At 40.9% G+C, this 21751-nt stretch overlaps 1 protein-coding gene across 3 annotated transcripts in view; it reads right to left on the reverse strand.

The window, feature by feature from the left end:
- DNAH12 (dynein axonemal heavy chain 12) overlaps positions 1 to 21367 on the reverse strand; it is a 179587-nt gene extending 158220 nt beyond the window's left edge. The window contains exons 1-5 of one of the 3 annotated variants that reach the window (XM_039481288.1): positions 21238 to 21367; positions 13874 to 14040; positions 7890 to 7980; positions 2711 to 2737; positions 1114 to 1303 (exon numbers count right to left, since the gene is read on the reverse strand). In XM_039481288.1, coding sequence (XP_039337222.1) covers positions 1114 to 1303; positions 2711 to 2737; positions 7890 to 7980; positions 13874 to 14040 — 475 coding nt within the window. In that variant the 5' untranslated portion in view covers positions 21238 to 21367. Of the gene's footprint in view, positions 1 to 1113; positions 1304 to 2710; positions 2738 to 7889; positions 7981 to 11233; positions 11314 to 13873; positions 14041 to 20400; positions 20420 to 21237 lie in introns of those variants that run through there. The other 2 variants (XM_039481289.1, XM_039481290.1) reach the window with 2 other exon arrangements.
- Between the last annotated feature and the right edge of the window lie 384 nt (positions 21368 to 21751).

A 21751-nucleotide genomic window follows, 5' to 3' on the forward strand; every position in this document is an offset into this window, starting at 1 on the left:
CCTCTTTAATCTTTCCTCGTATGGGACCCTCTCCAAACCCCTAATCATTTTAGTTGCCCTTTTCTCAACCTTTTCTAGTGCTAGAATATCTTTTTTGAGGTGAGGAGACCACATCTGTCTGTCTACGAAAAAACATCCAACAAAAAATATTCAGTTTTAAGCACCTCACTTTATAACTTGCAAAATAAAAGAAAGTCAGAAGGGCATTTGTCATCTGGTTCATCTTCACCCTACCACAATGTTTTTTATGTTTGCTTTAATAACAGTAGAAAGTAGTAGAACATTAATTCAAACATAATTATTATTTTATTTGTATAATTGTAACACCTAGAGGCCCCAATAAGAAATCAAGTATATATATAGAGTGCCCATTAAGCTAGGCACTATAAACACACACAACAAAAAGACAGTTCCTTACAATCTATATTATGAGAGACAAACAAACAGATGGGGAAGCAGCATAAAGTAACAGTGGGACAATTTTGATTACATCAGCTTTAGCTGTTACCAATTATTTTGTAGGCAACATGACAAAGGTTAAGTTTTCAGGAGAGATTTGAAGGATAACACAGTTTCTTTGCAGATTTTTACCCTTGCCCATGCATAAGAACTAACGTGGGAAAAAAGGATGAGGGTGCTTGTGAGAAAATATGACTAATGAACAATAAAGGCTAATATCCCTGAAATAGAAGAGGCAAGAAAAGAGGGCCCTCTAACATAAAAAATGATGGGTAAGGCAGAGATAAGCCACAAAGGTTGTCTCTTCAGTAGGAAAATAGATATGTTCTTAACTCAAGTAAAATAACTGAAATTATTTAATCTCAAAGTAACACCCAAACAAAGACAAGACAGTTTATAGTCTTCACATGAGTAAGCAGCATGAATTAAAGACTAAATGCCTCCATAACTCGGCCTGCTAACTAACTCAGGTGAAAAATACAGACTGCTTTGTCTTCACTACGATATTACTTCAAGTTAGTTAACTAGAATTAAGGACATCACATCCCTTTTCCCCGCCCCCGGTGACGATTTTCTGCAGCACCATTTTGAATGGATTATAACACGTACCTATTCATACATTAATATTAATATAATGTAGCTTGTAGCTCTTACCCACACATCTCTTCATGCTCATTTCAAAATCTTTTGTTACTTCATCTAAAAGCTCTTCAACCAGTAACTCTCTGTCCTTGCCTTCCATAAGGGACTGAGGCACCAGAGTGAGCATAGAGGTCAGCCATTGCTGCTGAATAGGAACTACTGGATTACTTTCCACACACTTCTTCATAAAGAGATAGTTGGTCTGAAAGGACAATAATATCATAATCATTAATCCGCTAAACTAGACTTTCATCAGTAGAGTCAGGATATCAGTGGGATTATCATCTTGTCAAAGTAATAACTAGTACACTGAAGGCTGCTCCAAAACAGGTAAAAAAAAATTTGCCTGCCCCATTACTCAAAAATGGTGTATTGTTATCTTTCTTGCCTCAGTTTCTGCTAATGCTTGTGGAGCACAGATTTGTGACTTTGATAACAAAATAGACAGCCTCCTCGAAGGCTGATATTAAAGCAGCTCAATTAATCATTTACCTGGCACAGCAGACTAATGAGGTATGAGCTGGTGCTTGTGGGTGATGGGTTTGTTACCACTCACATTAAGACCTGTACACCTATGGATCTTAGACATTGACACTTACTTGACAGGGGAAATGTATGGAACACAGTGGCTAAGTAGGTGTGATCAAGCTTCTTTCTAGTTTAGGACAGATGCTGGACTGTAGATTTGCGTCTGAGAGCAGAGTGGTCACAGAGATATGCCTTGTCTTAAGAACAAGAAGTTATCCGCTCCATGATTTGCACATGTATATACACACATACACATGAATTTTCTCCTTAAAACCAGGGCACAACCTCCATGATTCCCAAACCCTTTCATTTCCCAGGGGCTAGAATGTAACCTATGGCCTCAATTCAAAACTCACTGATGTCTGGCTCCTAGGCGGAAGCACGCAAGCAACTTCGCGTGACTCTCACCTGCAGGCACCACCACCCTCCAGTCCCCATTGGCTGGGAACTGGTGCTTCGGGTGAGGGCAGCACGCGGGGCCCCATGGCCCCCCTGCCTAGAAGCCAGACCCATTATGGCTGCTTCCGGGGCACAGCACGGTGTCGGAAAAGATAGCCACTAGTCTGCCTTAGCTGGGCAGCACCGACAACGGGACTTTTAAGTCCTGGTAGGCATGGCTGATTGCAGCAAAGTGACCCAGTGCCTTATATGCTGCGAGCCAGTCTCGACCCAGGTTTGAAAAACACTGGTGTAAGTGACCACTTATCACTTAGTCCAGCTTGCCTGGGTAGCAAGATAGGCTCTCCAGTCTAAGAGGACTGCCTGTGACTCAATGGTAAGACTGTTATAGTGATCCAGGAGTTCACATTTGTTACTTCGGTTGGTGAAATCTAATTATAAAACATACCACCAGTTTGGAGTGTCTAGCCCATTTTTGGCAGTTTGCCCTGAGGTAGGCACTCATGGCCACGAGCCACTCCAGATAGCACGACAGCCACCTCTTCCAAAAGGCAACTGTTAGAAACTGGCCTAATTTAACACTATTAATTCCTCACACACATGCAATTTCTGTATTATTTCAGCACAGGAATCATGTGGTATCTCTTGTGAGAAAAGTAGAATAGTAAACAATTTAACTCACTCTTCGTTTTTTTTGTTCACTGTTCATCTGTAAAAATAAAATGAAAACATAACAAAAACAAGTCACATATCAAAGTAAGAGTGTAAACAATGATAATCCATATCAGAAAACAAGTATATTAATATAAATCTTGATTCTCAAGCTGAACAAATACTATTGCTACTTAAGAGTTCTACCCTACTGTGGAAGCAGGGAAAGAATTAATAAGGATTTGAAGGGGATTTTAATGCATGTCAGTCAGTTAGCAAGAGTTAGCCTAGCTGTAACCCTAATGACGTGAGACTTGTAGAAGCAAAGATAGTGTGGGACAGACGAACGAACTGTGTAAAAAGTTATTACGACCTTGCATTGATAACCAAATATGCAGGCTTGCTTTTTTCTAGTAGTGAGACAAATAAGATGCAGAAAGGCTTATGTATAAACAAATGCAATTGTTTCTTTTTACCATCTGTATTATTGCTAGAAATTGTCTGTAACAAAGGTATAAAGGCTTGCTGTAATTGTTTACCAGTTGAGAGACCTGTCCAGGACTGGGGCGACCCTGTGTCCTATGGCACTCTCTCCCTCCATTGTAATTACTGGAGAAATAATAAAGTATTTGATTTTGCTGCACCCAAACAAAAAAGCGAGAACTGAGTTTTTCTCTGACAATTTGGGGGCTCGTCCGGGATGGCAACGCCCTCGGACCCACAGACGGATACTACAGATCATTCCCCTTCGAACCCCATGGCGCCACATGAGAGGTATGAGACCTTTTGAAATCTCTATTGGGGTATCGGAGGAGGACTGTCCATGAGGACGTCTGTCTCTGTTGGGCTCACGCCATCTGAACTTATTGACTGTGCAGCAAGATCAGATGCAGAGTGGTATTGGGGAAAGGCCCCAATAAGGTTAGTTTATAGCAGTATAGGGAACTGCTGAGTTGGCCAACAAGGTATATGCATAAGGTAATGCATAAGGTAATGCATAGGTAAATGCATTAGAATGCACCGGTGCTGAGGGGTTTTTACCGCCTCAAGAGGGGTTGTCATACCGCCTCATGGTATTGGTCCGGACCAGGTAAAGATGCATCGTGGTTAAAAAAAAAAAAAAAAAAAAAAGAGGCCTTGGTGTGTGTGTGTGTGTGTACACCAGTGTGAGTGGCTGTTACCGGAAGACGCCCAGAATACCCTGTGAAGCGAATGCTCATGATCAGGACTACTCTAACGCAAGCCCGGTAACTAGTGGATCTTTAGGCGATCCGACCCACGGTGGGCTGACTCGGCCTGGCATAGTCCGGCGAGGAAGCTACCTGGGTCTAGGAGTGTGTGAACCCATCTTCCCTCCCCTTCCTTTCCATGTGGGCTACTGACAGTCTGATCATCTCACTGGATGCAATCAGAGTAAGCGGCGCGGTCTCCCAGAGACTAGCCGACGCTCTTTGCTGAAGGGAGGTGTAAGAGAGTCATGGTCATCCCCGTTAGTCTCTCCTGTGTGAGTGCCCTGTAGGGAGAGATCCTTAGTTTCTGAGCCGCTAGCGCGGACAGGGCACCCTCTCTGTGTGTGTAAGTGGAAAATGGGTGAGGGACAGTCTAAACATTCCACCTTACCCCCTAAGGGTACCCCAGCATATTACATGTACGTACATTATGGTCCTAAAACCTGCAGGTATTTAAATTATTGGAATCTGTACACGCGTGAAAATTCATTTAAACAATGCCCATTAGAAGGTACCTTCAATCTAGATAAGATCATATATCTCAGAGGAGCCTTTAATCACCAAAGAAAAGCCTCTGACAAAGTGTGAGCAATTTGTCTAGGAACGGGTTAATTTGAAATTCAGCTTAGCCCAAAGATAAAGGAGAAGTTGTTTTGTGTTCAAGGTCAAGAATCAGCGCAGACTATGCTAAGTGCAAAGAAAAACTGCTTTCAGCCTCAGCTGATGTGGAAAAATAGAGACGGAGGCAAACCAAAGGCAATACAAGTTACAGAATTGGAATTATATTTGCAAAGCTTAACTTTCCAGTGAGACATGTGTGAGTATTAAAGTGGCTTAAGGCTTGGAGCATTCATATTTTTCCTGAGTGAGATGGGAGCATTCCCAACACTCTCCATTGTTGTTTTATTATTTTTAATGAAGCTTTAAAATTTGGTTATATGGTGTGTTTTCTTCCCCCAACCTCCTGCAGTGTCAGTCTGATCACCTGACATGAGGGATAAATTGGTAACAGGAATTTGTCACAGTTTGGTGAGCAATTAAGAATGGGGGAGCCCTGCAGAATTTACACCATCTATCTGTTTTACCCTTGTTATTTTATGTTTGCTTTGTTTGGTATTGTTGGTGTTATATGTTAAGAATTGCATGATTAAAGGTGAGCCCTAAAAGAATAAGGAAACACTATCTGGTTTTGGTGCACTATCTGGTTCTGGTTCTGTTCTGTTTAACTGGTTACTGTTGTTTTTCTGCTCTGTTCATTTGGGCGTTAGGTGTGTGGGCGGAACTGAACTTCTCGTTCGTAATTCCTCAGGGTGGAAGCCATGTGTGCGATGAAGCTCTGAGGTTGTATTGGGATCCTTCTGTCCCGCCCCCTGTAACGGACAATGTAATAGAAGTGGAAAAATCTGGCTTAGACTGTAATTTTATCTGCTCTCTGTGTAATTTTCTTTTCTGTTTAAGTGTCAGCAGACAAATGGGTGGGTCTCTGGGTAGACCCCCTAAAGTGGTTTGGATTATATGTTAAGTAAATGTCCTTTACCCAATGGCCATGTATTTTTGCCCAGGTGGCAAGCCTTACTAGGGAGGACTTGGGTAGTCTTGTGAGTAGAAATGTTTTAGGGAAAAGACCAGAAGGGTGGGGGCTAGTTGAGAAGCCCACCCTCCTAGCTAAACTGGTAGTGGAGCAAATTGGTGCCAATGGAAGGGATGGCTCAGCGAGAAAAGAAGGATCGGGCCCAGGCGGGCAGGCAACAGACAGAGAGATTGGAGAACAGGTTGGAAACTTTTGAAGGTGTAGTGGAAGGAAGGAGTAAGTGAATATAAGCATGAGGATTTCAAATACCCAGGAGGATATTTGGTATGGTGATTTGAGTTGATAACAGTGACTGTTGGGAGACAAGCAAGTGATTTTTAAGGAACATGAAAAGTTGACTCTGTAGTTGCTGGAGGGAACAGCAGTTGAACTTTGTAAAAATGCTAAAGAGAAGAGTTCTTGGTGTCTTTAAAATGTTTGTAAATAAATTCAGGCAAAGAAATTATTAGATTGCAATCATTTGGCTATGAACAATTTTGTTAAATCAGTTGAAGAATGTATCCAGTGCTATGTAATGAAAATTTTATTAGGCTCTAAAGGCACTATAAGTGGCGATGTTTTCTTTCAGTGTTTAAAAGCAGGAGTTAAAAGTAAAAAAAGCAAGCCAGAAAGCATCTGTGTTAATGCAAATTAACTAACTGATAAGGTAGAGGCCGCTGAAACCAGGGCTGCCTATGAAACCCATACGAGAAAATATGGGGTAATCAAAGATAATCAAAGAAAACTAATGCCAGCTGAACAGCATTCAACATACCATGCATTTACTGACGGAGAAAAAATTATGTTGTGTGTTCTATGTTCTGTCTTGTGGTGTTTGTTTTGTGGCCAGAATTGATGTGTTTAATATTTTCATGAGATGGTCTGATTTGAAATCAAGCGGAAGGGTTGGATTGAAATGCAGATACTGGTTCTGTTCAACTTAGAATACAAAGTGTTTGGATACATCAGAAAGAAAATGTGATATACTAAAGTCTTATACATTTTCTTAAGTAAGAGAAAGAAACTACATTGGCCAAATCTTTTAATTGAAAATTGTTATTAAAATTTGCATACCAACATTCTTTAAAAGCAAGGGCTGGGGATTGTGGGAAACTATTGGACTAGAGGTTATATTAAGTAAACTTCTCAAAGTGGGTGTGCTTGTCCTGGTTTGTTTTAAACCTCTGTAATAAGGTTATTTTAGTGAAAGGGTATATGTGGCATACATTAAATAATAAGACTAATGTACTGTATAACAGCAATGTTTATGTGTTCATGGTATGGAAGAAGGTGTATGAGTGAAGAGTGAAAGTTTCCTTTGTAGGTTAAAAAAAAAAAAAGCATAAGGATAAGGCGCTGGCCCCAGTCAAGGACACCGCTCACAGCTAAGACTTGGCTGACTACCAAGGAAAGGGGGGGATGGTTGCTGCAGTTAAACAAGATTGGTGTGCAGCGGGCAGCCCACCCTCCTCCTTGGGGACCTTTTGTAAATATTCAGATTGATTTTATTTAAATGTCTAAATGTTGTGGTTATGAATATGTATTAGTTTTAGTTGATGTATTTACCAATTGGGTTGAAGCTTTTCCCTGCAGGAAAGCAGATGTCAGGACTGTTGTGAAATTTTGCTTAAAGATTTTGTACCACGTTTTGGCATCCCTGTGAGTATCAACAGTGATCGTGGAACTCATTTTACTGGACAGATTGTAAAGGAGTTATGTGCAGCTCACTGCCCTCACCACCCACAGTCTGCTGGGACAGTGGAACGCCTGAACCGGATTTTAAAGAATAAACTGGCCAAGATTTGTGCTGAGACAAACTTAAAGTGGCCAGATGCCCTTCCTTTGGCACTGATGAGTATGAGAGCCATTCCCAATCGAAAGACTGGACTCAGCCCTCATGAGATTTTGACAGGATGCCCAATGCGACTACCAACTGCACCTCCACTAACCCTAGCTCAGATGGACATTCATTTGATGGATGACATAATGCTTAAGTATTGTTTCTTTTTACCGTCTGTATTATTGCTAGAAATTGTCTGTAACAAAGGTATAAAGGCTTGCTGTAATTGTTTACCAGTTGAGAGACCTGTCCAGGACTGGGGCGACCCTGTATCCTATGGCACTCTCTCCCTCCATTGTAATTACTGGAGAAATAATAAAGTATTTGATTTTGCTGCACCCAAACAAAAAAGCGAGAACTGAGTTTTTCTCCGACACTACAAAGATGCATGCATCTATATATTGACTTCAGTGGAACTATTCACATGGGTCAAGCTATTTATGATTTAATGCAGGATTGGGCCCTAATTTGCTAAACATTTGCAGATAAGAGACTAAATACATTATCAACAAGAATCAAATATAACATGATCAAAATTAAACATTACAGCTAAAAGGAATTAAAAACTCACAGTAGAAGGTAGTTCTGGCTCAGGAGGTGTGGGAACTCTCCGATACTTTTCTTCCATGGTTGCTTTATAATCTTTTAAAGCCTGGTCAACTCTGAAGTATAGTTTATAGTTGGAAATAGTTTTAAAAACTTTTACACAATATTTTAAAAACAACATAATACAGTGATTTTAAAGTGCTGCAAATTCCTTTTTCATATTTACCAACTATTCCAACTCTATAGAGTAAGACTCTCCAACTTGCTCTCTCTTCTCTTATATAGTGAGATACCCATATCTTAATCACAGTCAAAAGAAAATATTGTGTGTGTGTGCGCGCGTGTATATATATATGTATATACACACACTGGACTTTCGCTAGAACGTGGGATTTGGGATCCATGCGTGGTACTGCATTAACACGGGGACTGAGTCATAGCAGGGACCGCATTAAAATGAATTGCAATTAAAATAATTAAATTTAGGATCCATGACCGCGACACATGTGAATTCACGCTATATAGACGCGCGTTCTAGTGAGGGTCCGGTGAATAGATAGTCATTGTAAGTTGAACACGGTGAGCTAAACACCAGACTGATACCATGATTGATTTTTACTTCTACCTCTTTCTGAAAGTAGGTCCCAACCAACTGCACTATGTCAATGACTGAGTGAAGTGAGGTTCCTGAGGAAGTCTAATTGTAGTATTTAAATATGTTAAGAAGCGAAAAACATGCTCTCCTTTTTACTGCATAAATTTATAAATTGAAAAATAAATAACTAAAATAATTAAATGGCCATTAGAAGAGTTTAGATGACTGGTATTGGCCTGTCATGTTGACCTTGGCAATCAAAACATTGCACCCCATTCTGCTTAATGTGAGTACACTGTACATTAACAAGTGAACATATATATATATACAGGTTTCGGAGTGGTAGCCATGTTAGTCTATATCAGAAAAAACAATGAGGAATCCTTGTGGCACCGGGAGACTAACAAATTTATTTGGGCATAAGCTTTCATGAGCTAGAACCCACTTCATCAGATGCATGGAGTGGAAAATACAGGAGCAGGTATAAATACCTGAAAAGATGGCAGCTGCCTTACCAAGTGTGAGATCAGTATAATGAGACAATTTAATTAACAGTAGGATACCAATGGAGGAAAAATAACTTTGAAGTGGGCCACTCTCATTACCACTACAAAACAGTTGACAAGAAGGTGTGAATAACAGTTGTGATGGGGCAAGGCCAGATGGCTACAGTAAAGTACTGAGGAACAGGTATGTTAGCCCCAGGCTAAACAAATCCCTAGTACCGTGGTAACCAAATGGCAGTTGCTCCAGGTTAATCAAGGCACCTGGGGCCAATTAAGATCTTTCTAGAAGGCAGTGGAGATAGCTACATTGATTAGAACACCTGCAGCCAATCAAGGAAGGCTAATCAGGGCACCTGGGTTTAAAAAGGAGCTCACTCCAGTCAGGTGGGGAGGAGCCAGAGGAGAGGAAGTGTGTGTGAGGAGCTGGGAGCAAGAGGTGCAAGGAGCTGAGACTGAGAGGGTGTGCTACTGGAGGATTGAGGAATTATCAGACAATCAAGCATTATCAGACACCAGGAGGAAGGTCCTGTGGTGAGGATAAAGAAGGTGTTTGGAGGAGGCCATGGGGAAGTAGCCCAGGGAGTTGTAGCTGTCATGCAGCTGTTACAGGAGGCACTATAGACAGCTGCAATCCACAGGGCCCTGGGCTGGAACCCGGAGTAGAGGGCGGGCCCGGGTTCCCCCCAAACCTCACAACTCCTGATCAGACACAGGAGGAGTTGACCCAGACTGTGGGTTCCACCAGAGGGGAAGATCACTGAGGTGAGCAAATCTGCCAATAAGCGTAGGACCCACCAAGGTAGAGAAGGAACTTTGTTACACTGTAGGGGGAAATTAGTATGGGGGAAATTTAAGTTTAGGTTTTGTAATGACCCAACCACTCCCAGTTTTTATTCAGGCCTAACTTGATGGTGTCCAGTTTGCAAATTAATTTCAGTTATGCAGCTTCATGTTGGAGTCTGTTTTTGAAGTTTTTCTGTTGAAGAATTGCCACTTTTATGTCTGTTATTGAGTGACCAGGGAGATTAAAGTGTTCTCCTACTGGTTTTTGAATGGTTTTGAGTCAGGGGCTCGTTCACCTGCACATCTATCATCACCTGCGCATATGCCATCATGTGCCAGCAATGCCCCTCTGCCATGTACATTGGCCGAACCAGACAGTCTCTACACAAGAATAAATGGACACAAATCTGACATCAGGAATTATAACATTCAAAAACCAGTAAGTTGGCACAGTGAATTTGTTAGCAGTAGACATATGGTTCAGGAGACGTGTCCTAGTAGAACAATTCAAGAAAAATAGTCAATCACTATTAGACTCACTGGCAATAAGTTTGAAGTTTAAAATTGCATTTTAATATTTCCACCTAATGTATTCTTTGTTTGATTTAATGTTGCATCATACTGTATTCAACATCAAGAGTGTGTTTTTTCTTAATTCTCATGTATTGGCATCACATTATAATTGCCCATCTAGTATACAAATTAAAAGTCAAAATAGCAATAACATATTTGATTACAGTTAGCAAGCCCATTCTTAACATACATGACAGAACAAGGTCATTTTAGAGATTATATGAAATGTCTGAAATAAACCTGTCTTCCGCATTTTAAATTTAAAATATTTTATTTGACATTCATAAGTGTATCTATCAAAATTTCTAAATATACATACAATACTAAAAAAAGTCACAATTTAGAAGAGACCATTTAAAAAAAATTACACATCATCTGAAAATTATTAATCTATTATTGCTCAAGATTATTTAAAATTGAAAAAAGATGAAAGAGGAAAAAACTGATCGTTGTCCATTTTTTCCAGTTTCTTTACATTAAGTATTTGACAGCTGTTTTACTGTTTCCCTGTGTGGGGTTTTCACAAATCAAAAAGGGAAAAATCATTTTACAAAGTAGAAAATATGATTATAAAATCCACAAACATTGGCAAGGGGACTCAGGGACAGGTGCAGTAACTGAAACTATTGTGAATTTCTTTTTAAAACTGACTAAGTTTCAGGTTTATAGTGTCCCTTTAAACAAATCAAAGGTATCACCTCTTTCTCAACAGTACACTTACGCTTAACAAGAGTGGAATAAATAATATTTTAAACTATTCACACAATGTACAGTCTAAGGATAGGTATCAATATTTAAGCAGAACTCCCCACTGATGGCATGATTATGATTATGAAATTCTCTTGTAACATAGCTGCAAATAATGTATCTTAGGCCATCAATGACACTAAATATGTGAGGATCATAACTGACCTTATTTAAGGAGAATCAATTTAACAAGACAATTTAATATCATACTTCAAGAGATCCTTCTCAGCCTATCAGAATGCATGTCAGCAGTCATTTTATTGTATAATAAATTATCAATGTGACATAGTTAACATTCCAAGTGGCCTCACTCTGCCACTACAGATATTAGTGGAAGATCAGAATTTGGCTTCAGATGTTAAGAACTAAAAATGCAGGGGTTTAATTTTGTATTTGTTAAGCTTGTATTGTGATAGACCAGGGGTCGGCAACCTCTGGCACATGGCTCGCCAGGGTAAGCACCCTGGCAGGCCGGGCCAGTTTGTTTAACTGTTGCATCGACAGGTTCGGCTGGAAGCTGCGGCCTGCACATCCCTCGGCCCGTGCTGCTTCCCGCCACCCTCATTGGCCTGGGACAGCAAACTGCGGCCAGTGGAAGCCACAGTCGGCCGAATCTGCCAACGCGGCAGGTAAACAAACTGGCCCAGCCCACCAGGGAGCCATGTGCCAGGGGTTGCTGACCCCTGTGATAGACTGAAAAACATGCAGGGCAGGTTATCTTGCTCTCTGCTTGTAAAGCACTATGTAAATGTATTACTTTGTATAACTGATTTTATAGTTATTAATAAAAATACCATTGCCTCTTTTCCTCAGTACTAATCCAATTCCCTTGTGCTAAACTACTCTTAGGCCTTGATCCTGCAATCTGGCGTTACGCCAGTGCTTAGTTCCACTGAAATCAATAGGAAACTAAACTAATGCAGGAATTCCCCCTGCATGGACCAGACTGTAAAATCCAGGCCTTATTTTATCTATTTAGGAATTGAATTATTTCCAAAGAAAACAAAAGGGGGGGGAATATTTCTTAACTATAGTCTGCGTAAAAAGAAAAATGTTTCAAAATGTGAACAGGTACTTGCATGCAGTGCATAAAGATACTGCATGACTCTTACTTTTAAGAGAGATGCATTAGGGTTATCCATGCAACTGAGTACTGTCACTACATTTCACCAACATGGCTCCAATCCTACAAAGACTTACACAGGTGCTTAACTTTAAACATTGAATTGACATCAATGGGACTCACATGCTAAGTAAGATAAGCATGTGCTAAAGCCTTTGCTAGAATGAGGCCTTAGTCTCCATTCAATCATCTTGAGGCAATTATGTACTTTGTCTATGCTTCTTAACCCTATAGATTTAGGTTAGATTGCTTCCTTTGCACCACTTTATCTTTGATCAAGCAAGCAAACACACACACTTCCAATGCCAACACTACTCCCAGGGCAACCTGACAGGTGTGTTCTTAGCCCACATCATCCTTGCATTTATACCAACAGAGCAATCATACATCCTTAAAAACTTGCAGAAAAAGAAATATAGTAATTTAAAAGATAGTTGCAATTAATAAATTTCAAAAAAACCTTAGCAATTGATTTCCATGTTAATTTAGTTACCAGCCAGACCTACAAAAATTCCATGAAATTACCCTTTCTAATGTTTTTGTAAATGCTTTTTCATACACAGGACTTGTAAAGCATTATTTGTGTATAATATTAATGTATGTAAATCTATGAATAGGGCTCCATGTCTGTCACGGAGGTTGCAGAAGTCACAGATTCCATGACTTCTGCAGCAGCCAGTGTGGCTGACCCCAGGGCCAGCTGCTGAGGTAGCGCCAGGGCCAGCTACACCAGCCGCTGCTGGAGTACCCCCAAGGACTACCCGAGCAGCAGCTGCTGCAGCTGGCCCCAGGGATCACCCGAGCAGCGGCCAGTGCAGCTGGACCCAGGGACCGCCCAAGCAGTGATCCTTGGAGCAGCCATAGCAGCCGCTGTCAGCGGCCTCCAGCAGTGGTCCCGGGCTGGCCAGAGCAGCAACTGTTGGCAGACCCCAGCAGCAGTCCCAGGGCAGCTGAAGCAGCAGAAGTCAGTAGTACCTGACAGCGGTCCTGGGGCACCGGAGCAGCTGCCAGTCAGCAGCAGCCTCCGGCAGCTAGTGCCGCGGACCCCTCCCTAGGAGCGACCCCTCCCCCCAAGATTTAGTCTGGGGTATTTACAGTATAAGTAATGGACAGGTCCATAGGCGATGAGTTTTTGTTTATTGCCTGTGACCTGTCCGTGACTTTTATTAAAAATACCCGTGACTAAATCATAGCCTTATCTATGAACCACCACAACAGGTGCACTCCTTTGGGACAATGCAAATCATTAAACCCAGAACAAAACATGCAAGAGCTGGGGCCAGAGCTTTCTCTATTGCGGGGACCCAGCTACAGAACAATCTTCTAGAGGAGTTGACGTGAATCCAGAGTCTAGCCATCTTTAGTTAACATTGCAAAGCCTTCTTTTTTGAGAGAACCTTTCCATCATAACTGACACTCATTCCCAATCCTCCCCCTTCACAAAGAAAACCCCTAAAGCTACCCCAGAGTTTTGATCCTGTAAAGGGAAAAGTGTCAGCAAGACTCCATGAAGTCATTAGGGACCTTGCTATTGATTTTATATGGAAGACACTTTGATGGTAATAGCTGGCAGCATAAAACTCAAAGAAAAAAAAGTGTTAAAACTTCAGTTGCCTAGGAATGCAGTGACCCTTTAATCTGAATCTGAACATCACTTATTGGTTGAATTATATGAAACTCACACTATCTGATTAAGCGTCTTTTGCTGTTCCTTGAATCTTCGGTATTTCAGTAATTTATTGTGTGATGACACACCAGCTGTGGATGACATGGGTAAAACTATAGGTGGCAAATGATTGTTCCAATCCTCTTTATCGGTGGGTGGTGTCAATCTATTTGACAATGACATCTAAATGCACAATAAAACAAGAAAAATGTAATAGATTACTATATTAAATTGTACTTGCATGAGAAATTGAATGGGTTAGTCACAACAATTTCCATGATCTAGACACCAAAGCAACACAGACTTCCACAATGGAAAGACGGGCACTGACTCCATGGGTGCGCCAAGGCTGGAGCACCCATGGGAAAAATAGCAGGCGCTTAGCACTCACCAGCAGCCAAGCACCCTCCCAACCCCGCGTGCCTCCTGCCCATCGATGGCCCTGCCGATCAACTCCTCCCACTCCCTCCCAGAGTTTCCCACTGCCGTGAATCAGCTGTTCCATGGCATGCAGGAGGCACTGGGAGGAAGGGAGAGGAGCAGGGACAGGGCATACTTGGGGGAGGGGTGGAATGGGGTAGGAAAAGGAGTAGCGGGGGCATGGCAGGGCCTTGGGGGAAGAGGTGGAGTTGGGGCAGGGCCTGTGGCTGAGCAGGAGTTGGAAAAACTGGAAGCCAATGGAAAAACACTATACTGTATGTACTTAAATTCCAAAGTACAAAGGGATATTTAGGGCTCTATTCAGTCCTTGGTTCATACAAAAGAAAATAACTGGAAATGGTGAACGTTACTCTAAATGCTACATGAACAACTTGACTTATATTGTTCTTTTGTCTCAACTGATCTGTAAGTGAAAATCTTGGTTTTGGGCAAGGTTTCCAGATAAGGGCTTCTGGTAAATATGGTAGACCTGCCTCATCTCTGGCTTTTGCTGGTGGCCCTGCTTTTCATTCTGTCCTTCAGGTTTCCAACTTGTCAGCTACATCTCTGGATTTTCATGACTGGGCATCAACATTTTTTTCACTCACTCCTGAATAGGCAGAGTGATGCTGGTAAACTAGGTCACATCGGGGCCACAGCCCACTTCCCTTGTGTGTTAGTATCAAAAGCAACTGTTAGATGTAAAAATGCATTCAGGCCAATTTACTTGTATTAGGATAGATCAAAGTAATTGCTGAATGTATACAGGTGTATTCAGATGTTTAAACTTCATGAAAACTAATGGGTCGTTACTGTATTCTATTCCTGTTATAACATAACAGCAAACATTTACTGTAACTAAATTACCTATCAAAGAAATCTTGTGAAATGCTAATGAAGAACATAAGGACTTTAACAGAAAATGCTAATTTCAAAGCAAATGATCATTCTGTGTGATGATCCAGGGCAAAGACTCTGAATGCCTTCCTCACTATCAGTCATCAAAGAAAAAGCCCGTGTGGGAACAGACACTGTCAGCTGGCTTACAGTGTAAAGGAGCTGTAAATATGAATTCATGAAAAGATCCTTAATCTCCGGACTGCTAGGATTCTAACAGGGCAGAAAAACTAAACAAGAAGACAGAGATCCCCAGAGTTAATCTGAATAGCCCTGGAAAACTTTTTTGGGAAACTGGCAGTTTATTAATCACTACCACCATTTGGAATTACAAACTGTGATTTACCTGTAATTATATTTTACCTGCTTTAAACTCTCATTCTTTTTTCTTAGCTAACAAACCTATAGTTAGTTTGCTACAGAATTGGCTGCCAGTGTTGTCTTTGATGTAAGATAGGGAGTACCAACTGATTTGGGGTAAGTGACTGGTGTTTTGGTGACTGGTGGGAGAAATCAGATAGGGTGTTATTTGGTGCTCCTGCTATGGTCAGAAAACAGAATGGATTTGTAAAGTTCCTCAAATATCAAATTGGCCACCTAACAATCAAATTTCACTGTATCATCCATCAAGAAAACCTGTGTGCTAAAATTTCTAATTCAGAGCTTAATTATGTGATGAATACAGTGGTGCGAATTGTGAATTTCCTTGTTGCTCCATCTGCTTTGACTCACAGACAGTTTCAAGCACTACTAGAATAGATGGACGGTGCTTATAACAACATTCCACTTCATAGCAACATTTGGTGGCTAAGTCGTGGCAAGGTTTTGGTGCACTTTGTAAACTGTTTTGATGTAATCAAGGACTTTTTGTCGGAAAAAGGACAAAACTACCCTGAACTGAATGATGACAAATGGCTGTGTAAGTTCATGTTTCTAACTGACACCACCGTTCACCTAAATGAACTCTGTCTCCAGGGTGCAGGGGAAACGGTTTTGGATCTTTATGAAGCCTGAAGTATTTGTTGTAAAATTAGCAGTTTTTTCTCGGGATATTTGAACTTCGACTTTCCGCTACTTCCAACACATAAAAGAGCTATCGACATGTTACACTGTCAGTGTCAATGAGATTGGAATGTACATGCAAGAACTGGAATCAGAATTTTTTGACAGATTTCCAGAGATTTGGCCCAATGCTTTCTTTTCTAATTAAACCTGAAAAGTTCAACGAAAGCGACTTGGATTTGTCTGTACTTCAGTGGATGGGCGTTGAAGATTTCAAAATGCAGTCCATTCAGTTAAAAAGCTCAGAACTGTGGGCATCAAAGTTTGGAGATCTGCAGAGTGCACTTGAAACTACTGAGAGAGATCCTGGGGTCTGTATTCTGACCTGCTGGATGTCCCTGCTAGTGAAATTTAACTGTTTGAAGAAAATTGTGTTTGCAATGCTTTCAGCATTTGGATCCACATACTTGTGTGAACTGGTATATTCACACATGAAATCTGTCCTCTGTCCCTCTTGGAGCCAGTTAACAACTGATCACTCAGAAGCCAGTGTGCAGCTTAAAGTATCCAAATACATGCCACCAGACATTGGAAAACTCAGCAAGGAAAAGCAAGGCCAAGAATCCCACTAAACTGATAGGATCTGCATTTTAATTTAATTTTAAATGAAGCTTCTTAAACATTTTAAAAACCTTATTTACTTTACATACAACAATAGTTTAGTGTTATAATATAGTATTATAGAGACAGACCTTCTAAAAATGTTAAAATGTATTAACTGGCATGCAAAACCTTAAATTAGAGTGAATAAATGAAGACTTGGCACATCACTTCTGAAAGGCTGCCGACCCCTGGTCTAAAAGATACCATCAGAGATGCTTAGTTTGCAGTTCTCAAACTGTGGATTTTTGTCTCCAGAAATAACATGCTTGTTAACAGCAAAAATGTTTTAAATAAATTAATATATAGAGGTGAGAAATAACAGACCTCAGCCCTATTGTCCCTCTGCAGATTTGTGTACACAGAGTCAATCCCTTACCTCTTAAAGTGCAAAGTTTCAAAAAGTTAAATAGAAGATTGTTGGGGGTGGAATAGATCTAGACAAGGAGAAGTCTGGAGATAAATGTGAGAAGGGAGGGACAGGTAGTAGAAACAAAAGTGAAACTGTTTTGAGCAGCATATTCCAGAAGTCTTAAGGTCTTTCTGAGCGTAGCCTTCATTGATTTGAGATCTCATACCATTCTTTCACTAGAAGGGAAAACCTATAATGGCAGCAGGCTGTAAAAGAGACACAGTTTGGGAATAAGAACCATTCAAGAAATATATGTTTGCTGATGATGTTTTAAAGGAAGTCACACCAGTGAACTGGTGGAAGTCACTTAAGAATTTGGATTCAGAGACTGTTAAAGTGATAATCTCACTTTTAACAGCAGTATCTTCTTCTGCCAGTGTAGAAAGAATATTTTCTTCCCTTGGACTAATTCATTACAAATTGAGAAATTGTTTGGGACCTGAAAAAGCAGGAAAGCTTGTTTTTATTTTCCAGATTATGAACAAACAGGAAAATGAAGGTGAAGATGACTGAGTTAGCTGCATAAACCAATATTTTAAGTATCTCATGTTGACCTGGCTGACATGTCAATTTAATTTTTGTTTCTTTTTTAAATATTTTATTTAACTATTCTAGTTAAAAACAATTTTAACAAAAAACAAACCTGAATTTAAAAACACTTGAATGTTTAACTAAATTCAAAATTTCATATGCTTGTTTTGTTAAAATACTATGTTTGCTGTTGAAGAAAAAAATCCAGAATACATAATGTTGTTTTAGTTAATAAAACAATTTAAATATCTGTCCGGTGATATTCTCTTCCTAACACAGCATGGCAAGAAAATCCTCCAAATATTAATGATTAACCTGTTGAATTGGAGATAGTTCACCTCCCAATTACTTCATAAATATCTGCTTCAATTACCTTTGGTAAATGAAATAACCAAACAATCATTCATTTTCTGATAACTGTAAAACTAATCTGAAAAGTTTTCAAAATAAATCACTCTAAAAACATATAGCGTACCTTCTAAAAATGAAACCTGTATCTATCTCTGAGTTGTGAAGAATATGTATTAAGGTTATAACAACCAACAAGACTGCACTTTTATGTAGAAATCCATGATTAAATTGAGTCTTCCTGACTAGTGATTTAAATCATGATTTACATCAATTTGATTTGCTTGGAAGAGACTAACTGCAGATTTATGCATTTTTTTCAGAGGATATCATTACCTGGTTGTAATGGACTATTTTTCCAAGTACCTAGAAATAATGTACTAGAAAGATATAACATGTCACAGTGTTATTGAAAACCTGAAGTGCACTTTTGCTCTCTTTGGTATTCTAGACCAACTAGTGACAGCCAACAGACCACAATTTACTGCAGAAGAGTTTGTCATTCAAAATGAAATATGATTTGGACCATATTACTAGCAGCCCATATTATGCACAAGTGAAGGGGGAGGCTGAAAGAGCTCTACAGACAGCCCCAAAAAAATCCTACAGCAGGAAGATCCATTCCTTGCTCTTCTGAACTACAGATCAACACCAATAACAGCTACTGGATACAGTCCAGCACAACTCCTGATGGGAAGACAATTCAGAACTACTGTTCCAACTCTGGGAAAGAACCTATCTCCAATGTGGCAATACATGAAGAGAGTACCAAAATAAAAAGCCAAAAAGATCTTATGAACACTTTTATAATAGATGTCAGTTAGAGAACTGCCTGGCATAGAACCTGGTGACTGTGTCACACTGGATGAAGAAAAAAATGGACAAGATTAAGTAGAAAATAAATCCAACTCCAGCTGCTGTAAAGAATTCATCACCCAGATCATACGTGATTAAACCAACTATGAAGAATTCAACAGAAACTACAGACATCTTCAGTTTATGCCTCAGAAAGATCAACAGAGCAAACTGTACAGGTGGTAGATGCAGAACAAGAAGTTGATGACTCAAAGATTCCATACTGACCACAGGCCGTCATTGCAATTGGTGGATGACCAAATTGTTACATGTTTGGGTTGTGTAATTAGAAATGATTCAGAGACAGTACAATTCAGAGATATTTAACAGACTGATCCATACTGAACTTTAAAGATAGCAGAAGAGTGTAAATGGTAGGAATGTAAAACTTAAAGTGGGGAAAAAGAATGTTAAACTACATTCTACTGTTCAGCTACTAGGTGGCGCCATATACAACATACCTTACTTATGCATGATTAAATGATCTTATAGTGAACGCATCTCTGGTGTATTTCTCTGGGAAGGAAGCTCTGTAGGCAGTCCATATCTGGTATAAGAGGTTGACATGCAACCTACTGTGTACAAGGTGTACATGACATCTGCCAATGCTGATGTTTACTTACACAAACTGAGACTATTTATTTTCTTTTTTTAGCAAATAAACAGGAAGACAGGCAGATGCTAACTAGCTTCCTTAGGACTGGTTGTGCCACTGCCTCAGCACATCCAATTCATGCCAGCCTAAGAGCAAAAGTGAAGGTCCTGAATTCTGATGCTCTGCTTCTACACACGTGCCTGTCAGCACCATCCCAACTTTGCTTGTATGTTATACCTTTCTCCAGTCCTTTGTTTTTTACCCCCTTTTAGATTGTAAACTCTTCAAGGCAGGGACTCTGTCTTCTCATTTGTGCTTATACAAAACTAAACACACTCTCTCTCTCCCTCTCTCTCTCCCTCTCCCTCCCTCCCTCCTGGCCTCACTTAATGAAAATCAAGCTATACATAGTTAAACAATATATGCTGAAATATTTTGAAGTCAGGGGATCCAATGTAATTGGTTTACTAGTCTGCACATTTAATTCCCTTTTTGCATACTCTACAGCCTTGTGTTCCACAATGTACAGAGCATGCAAAATCTAAAATAGAGTATAAACGGGTGGCAAGGTTCTGCTGATCCACCGTTAGCCCACAGCATAAAATTGACTGAAATTCTGCTGGTTCGTTGTACCAGATGTCTGATTAACTCCATCAAGCTATAAAGCAGTGGCTCTCAACCTTTCCAGACTACAGTACCCCTTTCAGGAGTCTGATTTGTCTTGGTACCCCCAAGTTTCACCTCACTTTAAAACTATTTGCTTACAAAACCAGACATAAAATACAAACGTGTCACAGTATGCTGTTACTGAAAAATTGCTTACTTTTTCATTTTTACCATGTAATTGTAAAATAAATTAATTGGAATATAAATATTGTACTTACATTTTCAGTGGGTAGTATATAGAGTAGTATAAACAAGTCATTGTACAAAATTTTAATTTGTACTGACTTTACTGGTGCTTTTTATGTAGCATATTGTAAAACTAGGCGAATATCTAGATGAGTTGATATACCCCCAGGGCTACATGTACCCCTGGTTGAGAACCACTGCTAAAAAGGATGTGAAAGTGGCTCTCTAGGGAGAAGAAATTAAGACACAGGAGGTCCTAGAGATAAAACCTGGGAAAAGCAAAACTCAGGGACACAGATTAGACTGGGGCTTATGTTGTAAAAGACAAAGCCAAGCCACAGGACAGTGATGGGTGAGTTTGGACAGTAACTCGTGTTCTAAGGAGGATAGGGAAGAGACTCAAGCTATGGAGAGGAGGAGAAACAACTCTGATGACATGAATACAGGATTAGAATTTCACTGCAGGATCAAGCAGTAAAAGACGCTAGACTAGAATGGAGTAAGCTCTTGGGCAGGCACAAATTCAGCCTTAAAAGCAGAACTGGAAATGCAGACAGTTCCCATCAAAGCACATTGATATAAAACCAACGTCCCCTATTCCCCTCTCACGTGTCCCCCATATAAAAGTCTGTAACACTCCCTGTCCCCTGCCACGGGGAAGGCAGCACGGCCCCCTCGTTTACTGCTGCCCCAGCGCCAGTCCCAAGGGAGCGCAGCACCGCCTGTAACAGCCCCTCACCCGCTCCCTGCCGGGAGGGCGACACAGCAGAGGAAGGAGGGGGCGGTCCCTGTCCCTCTCCCTCCTCACCTCGCTCCGCTGCCTGGGCCCCAGAAGGGGCCGGGGGCTCGTTGTCCCTACAGGGGCAAACGGGACCAGAGCGGGCCCGGGCGGTTGCAGCAGCGGCGGCAGCGCTTGGCTCCTCCGAAGGCTGCGCTCGCTGCCAGGATCAACAACGCGGTTGCCATGGCGACAAGTGCCGGGCCGTTTCCTCAGTGGCGGCCCGAGAGTAGAGAGCGAGCGGCCTCCCCCTTCAGCCAGCGGCAGCTCGCGTCGTGCTTGTTACCGGAGCCGGGCGAGGTGGGCGGTGAGGGGAGCGGAATCAGACATGCGCCAGCTGTGACTTTGTTTGCTAAACAAGTGCATACAGAGAATGTGCCAGCTCCATGCAAATTATTGGGATTCAGCAGCTTCTTCCAACCCCCTCAGTTTGCAGCTACTTCCCGGGATCCCATGCCTGCAAAGCCTCTTTATGCCTAAAGAACGAGGAGTACTTGTGGCACCTTAGAGACTAACATGTATTTGGGCATAAGCTTTCATGGGC

Source organism: Mauremys reevesii, linkage group 7 (assembly GCF_016161935.1).
Source record: "Mauremys reevesii isolate NIE-2019 linkage group 7, ASM1616193v1, whole genome shotgun sequence".
In the NCBI taxonomy this organism is placed as follows: domain Eukaryota; kingdom Metazoa; phylum Chordata; order Testudines; family Geoemydidae; genus Mauremys; species Mauremys reevesii.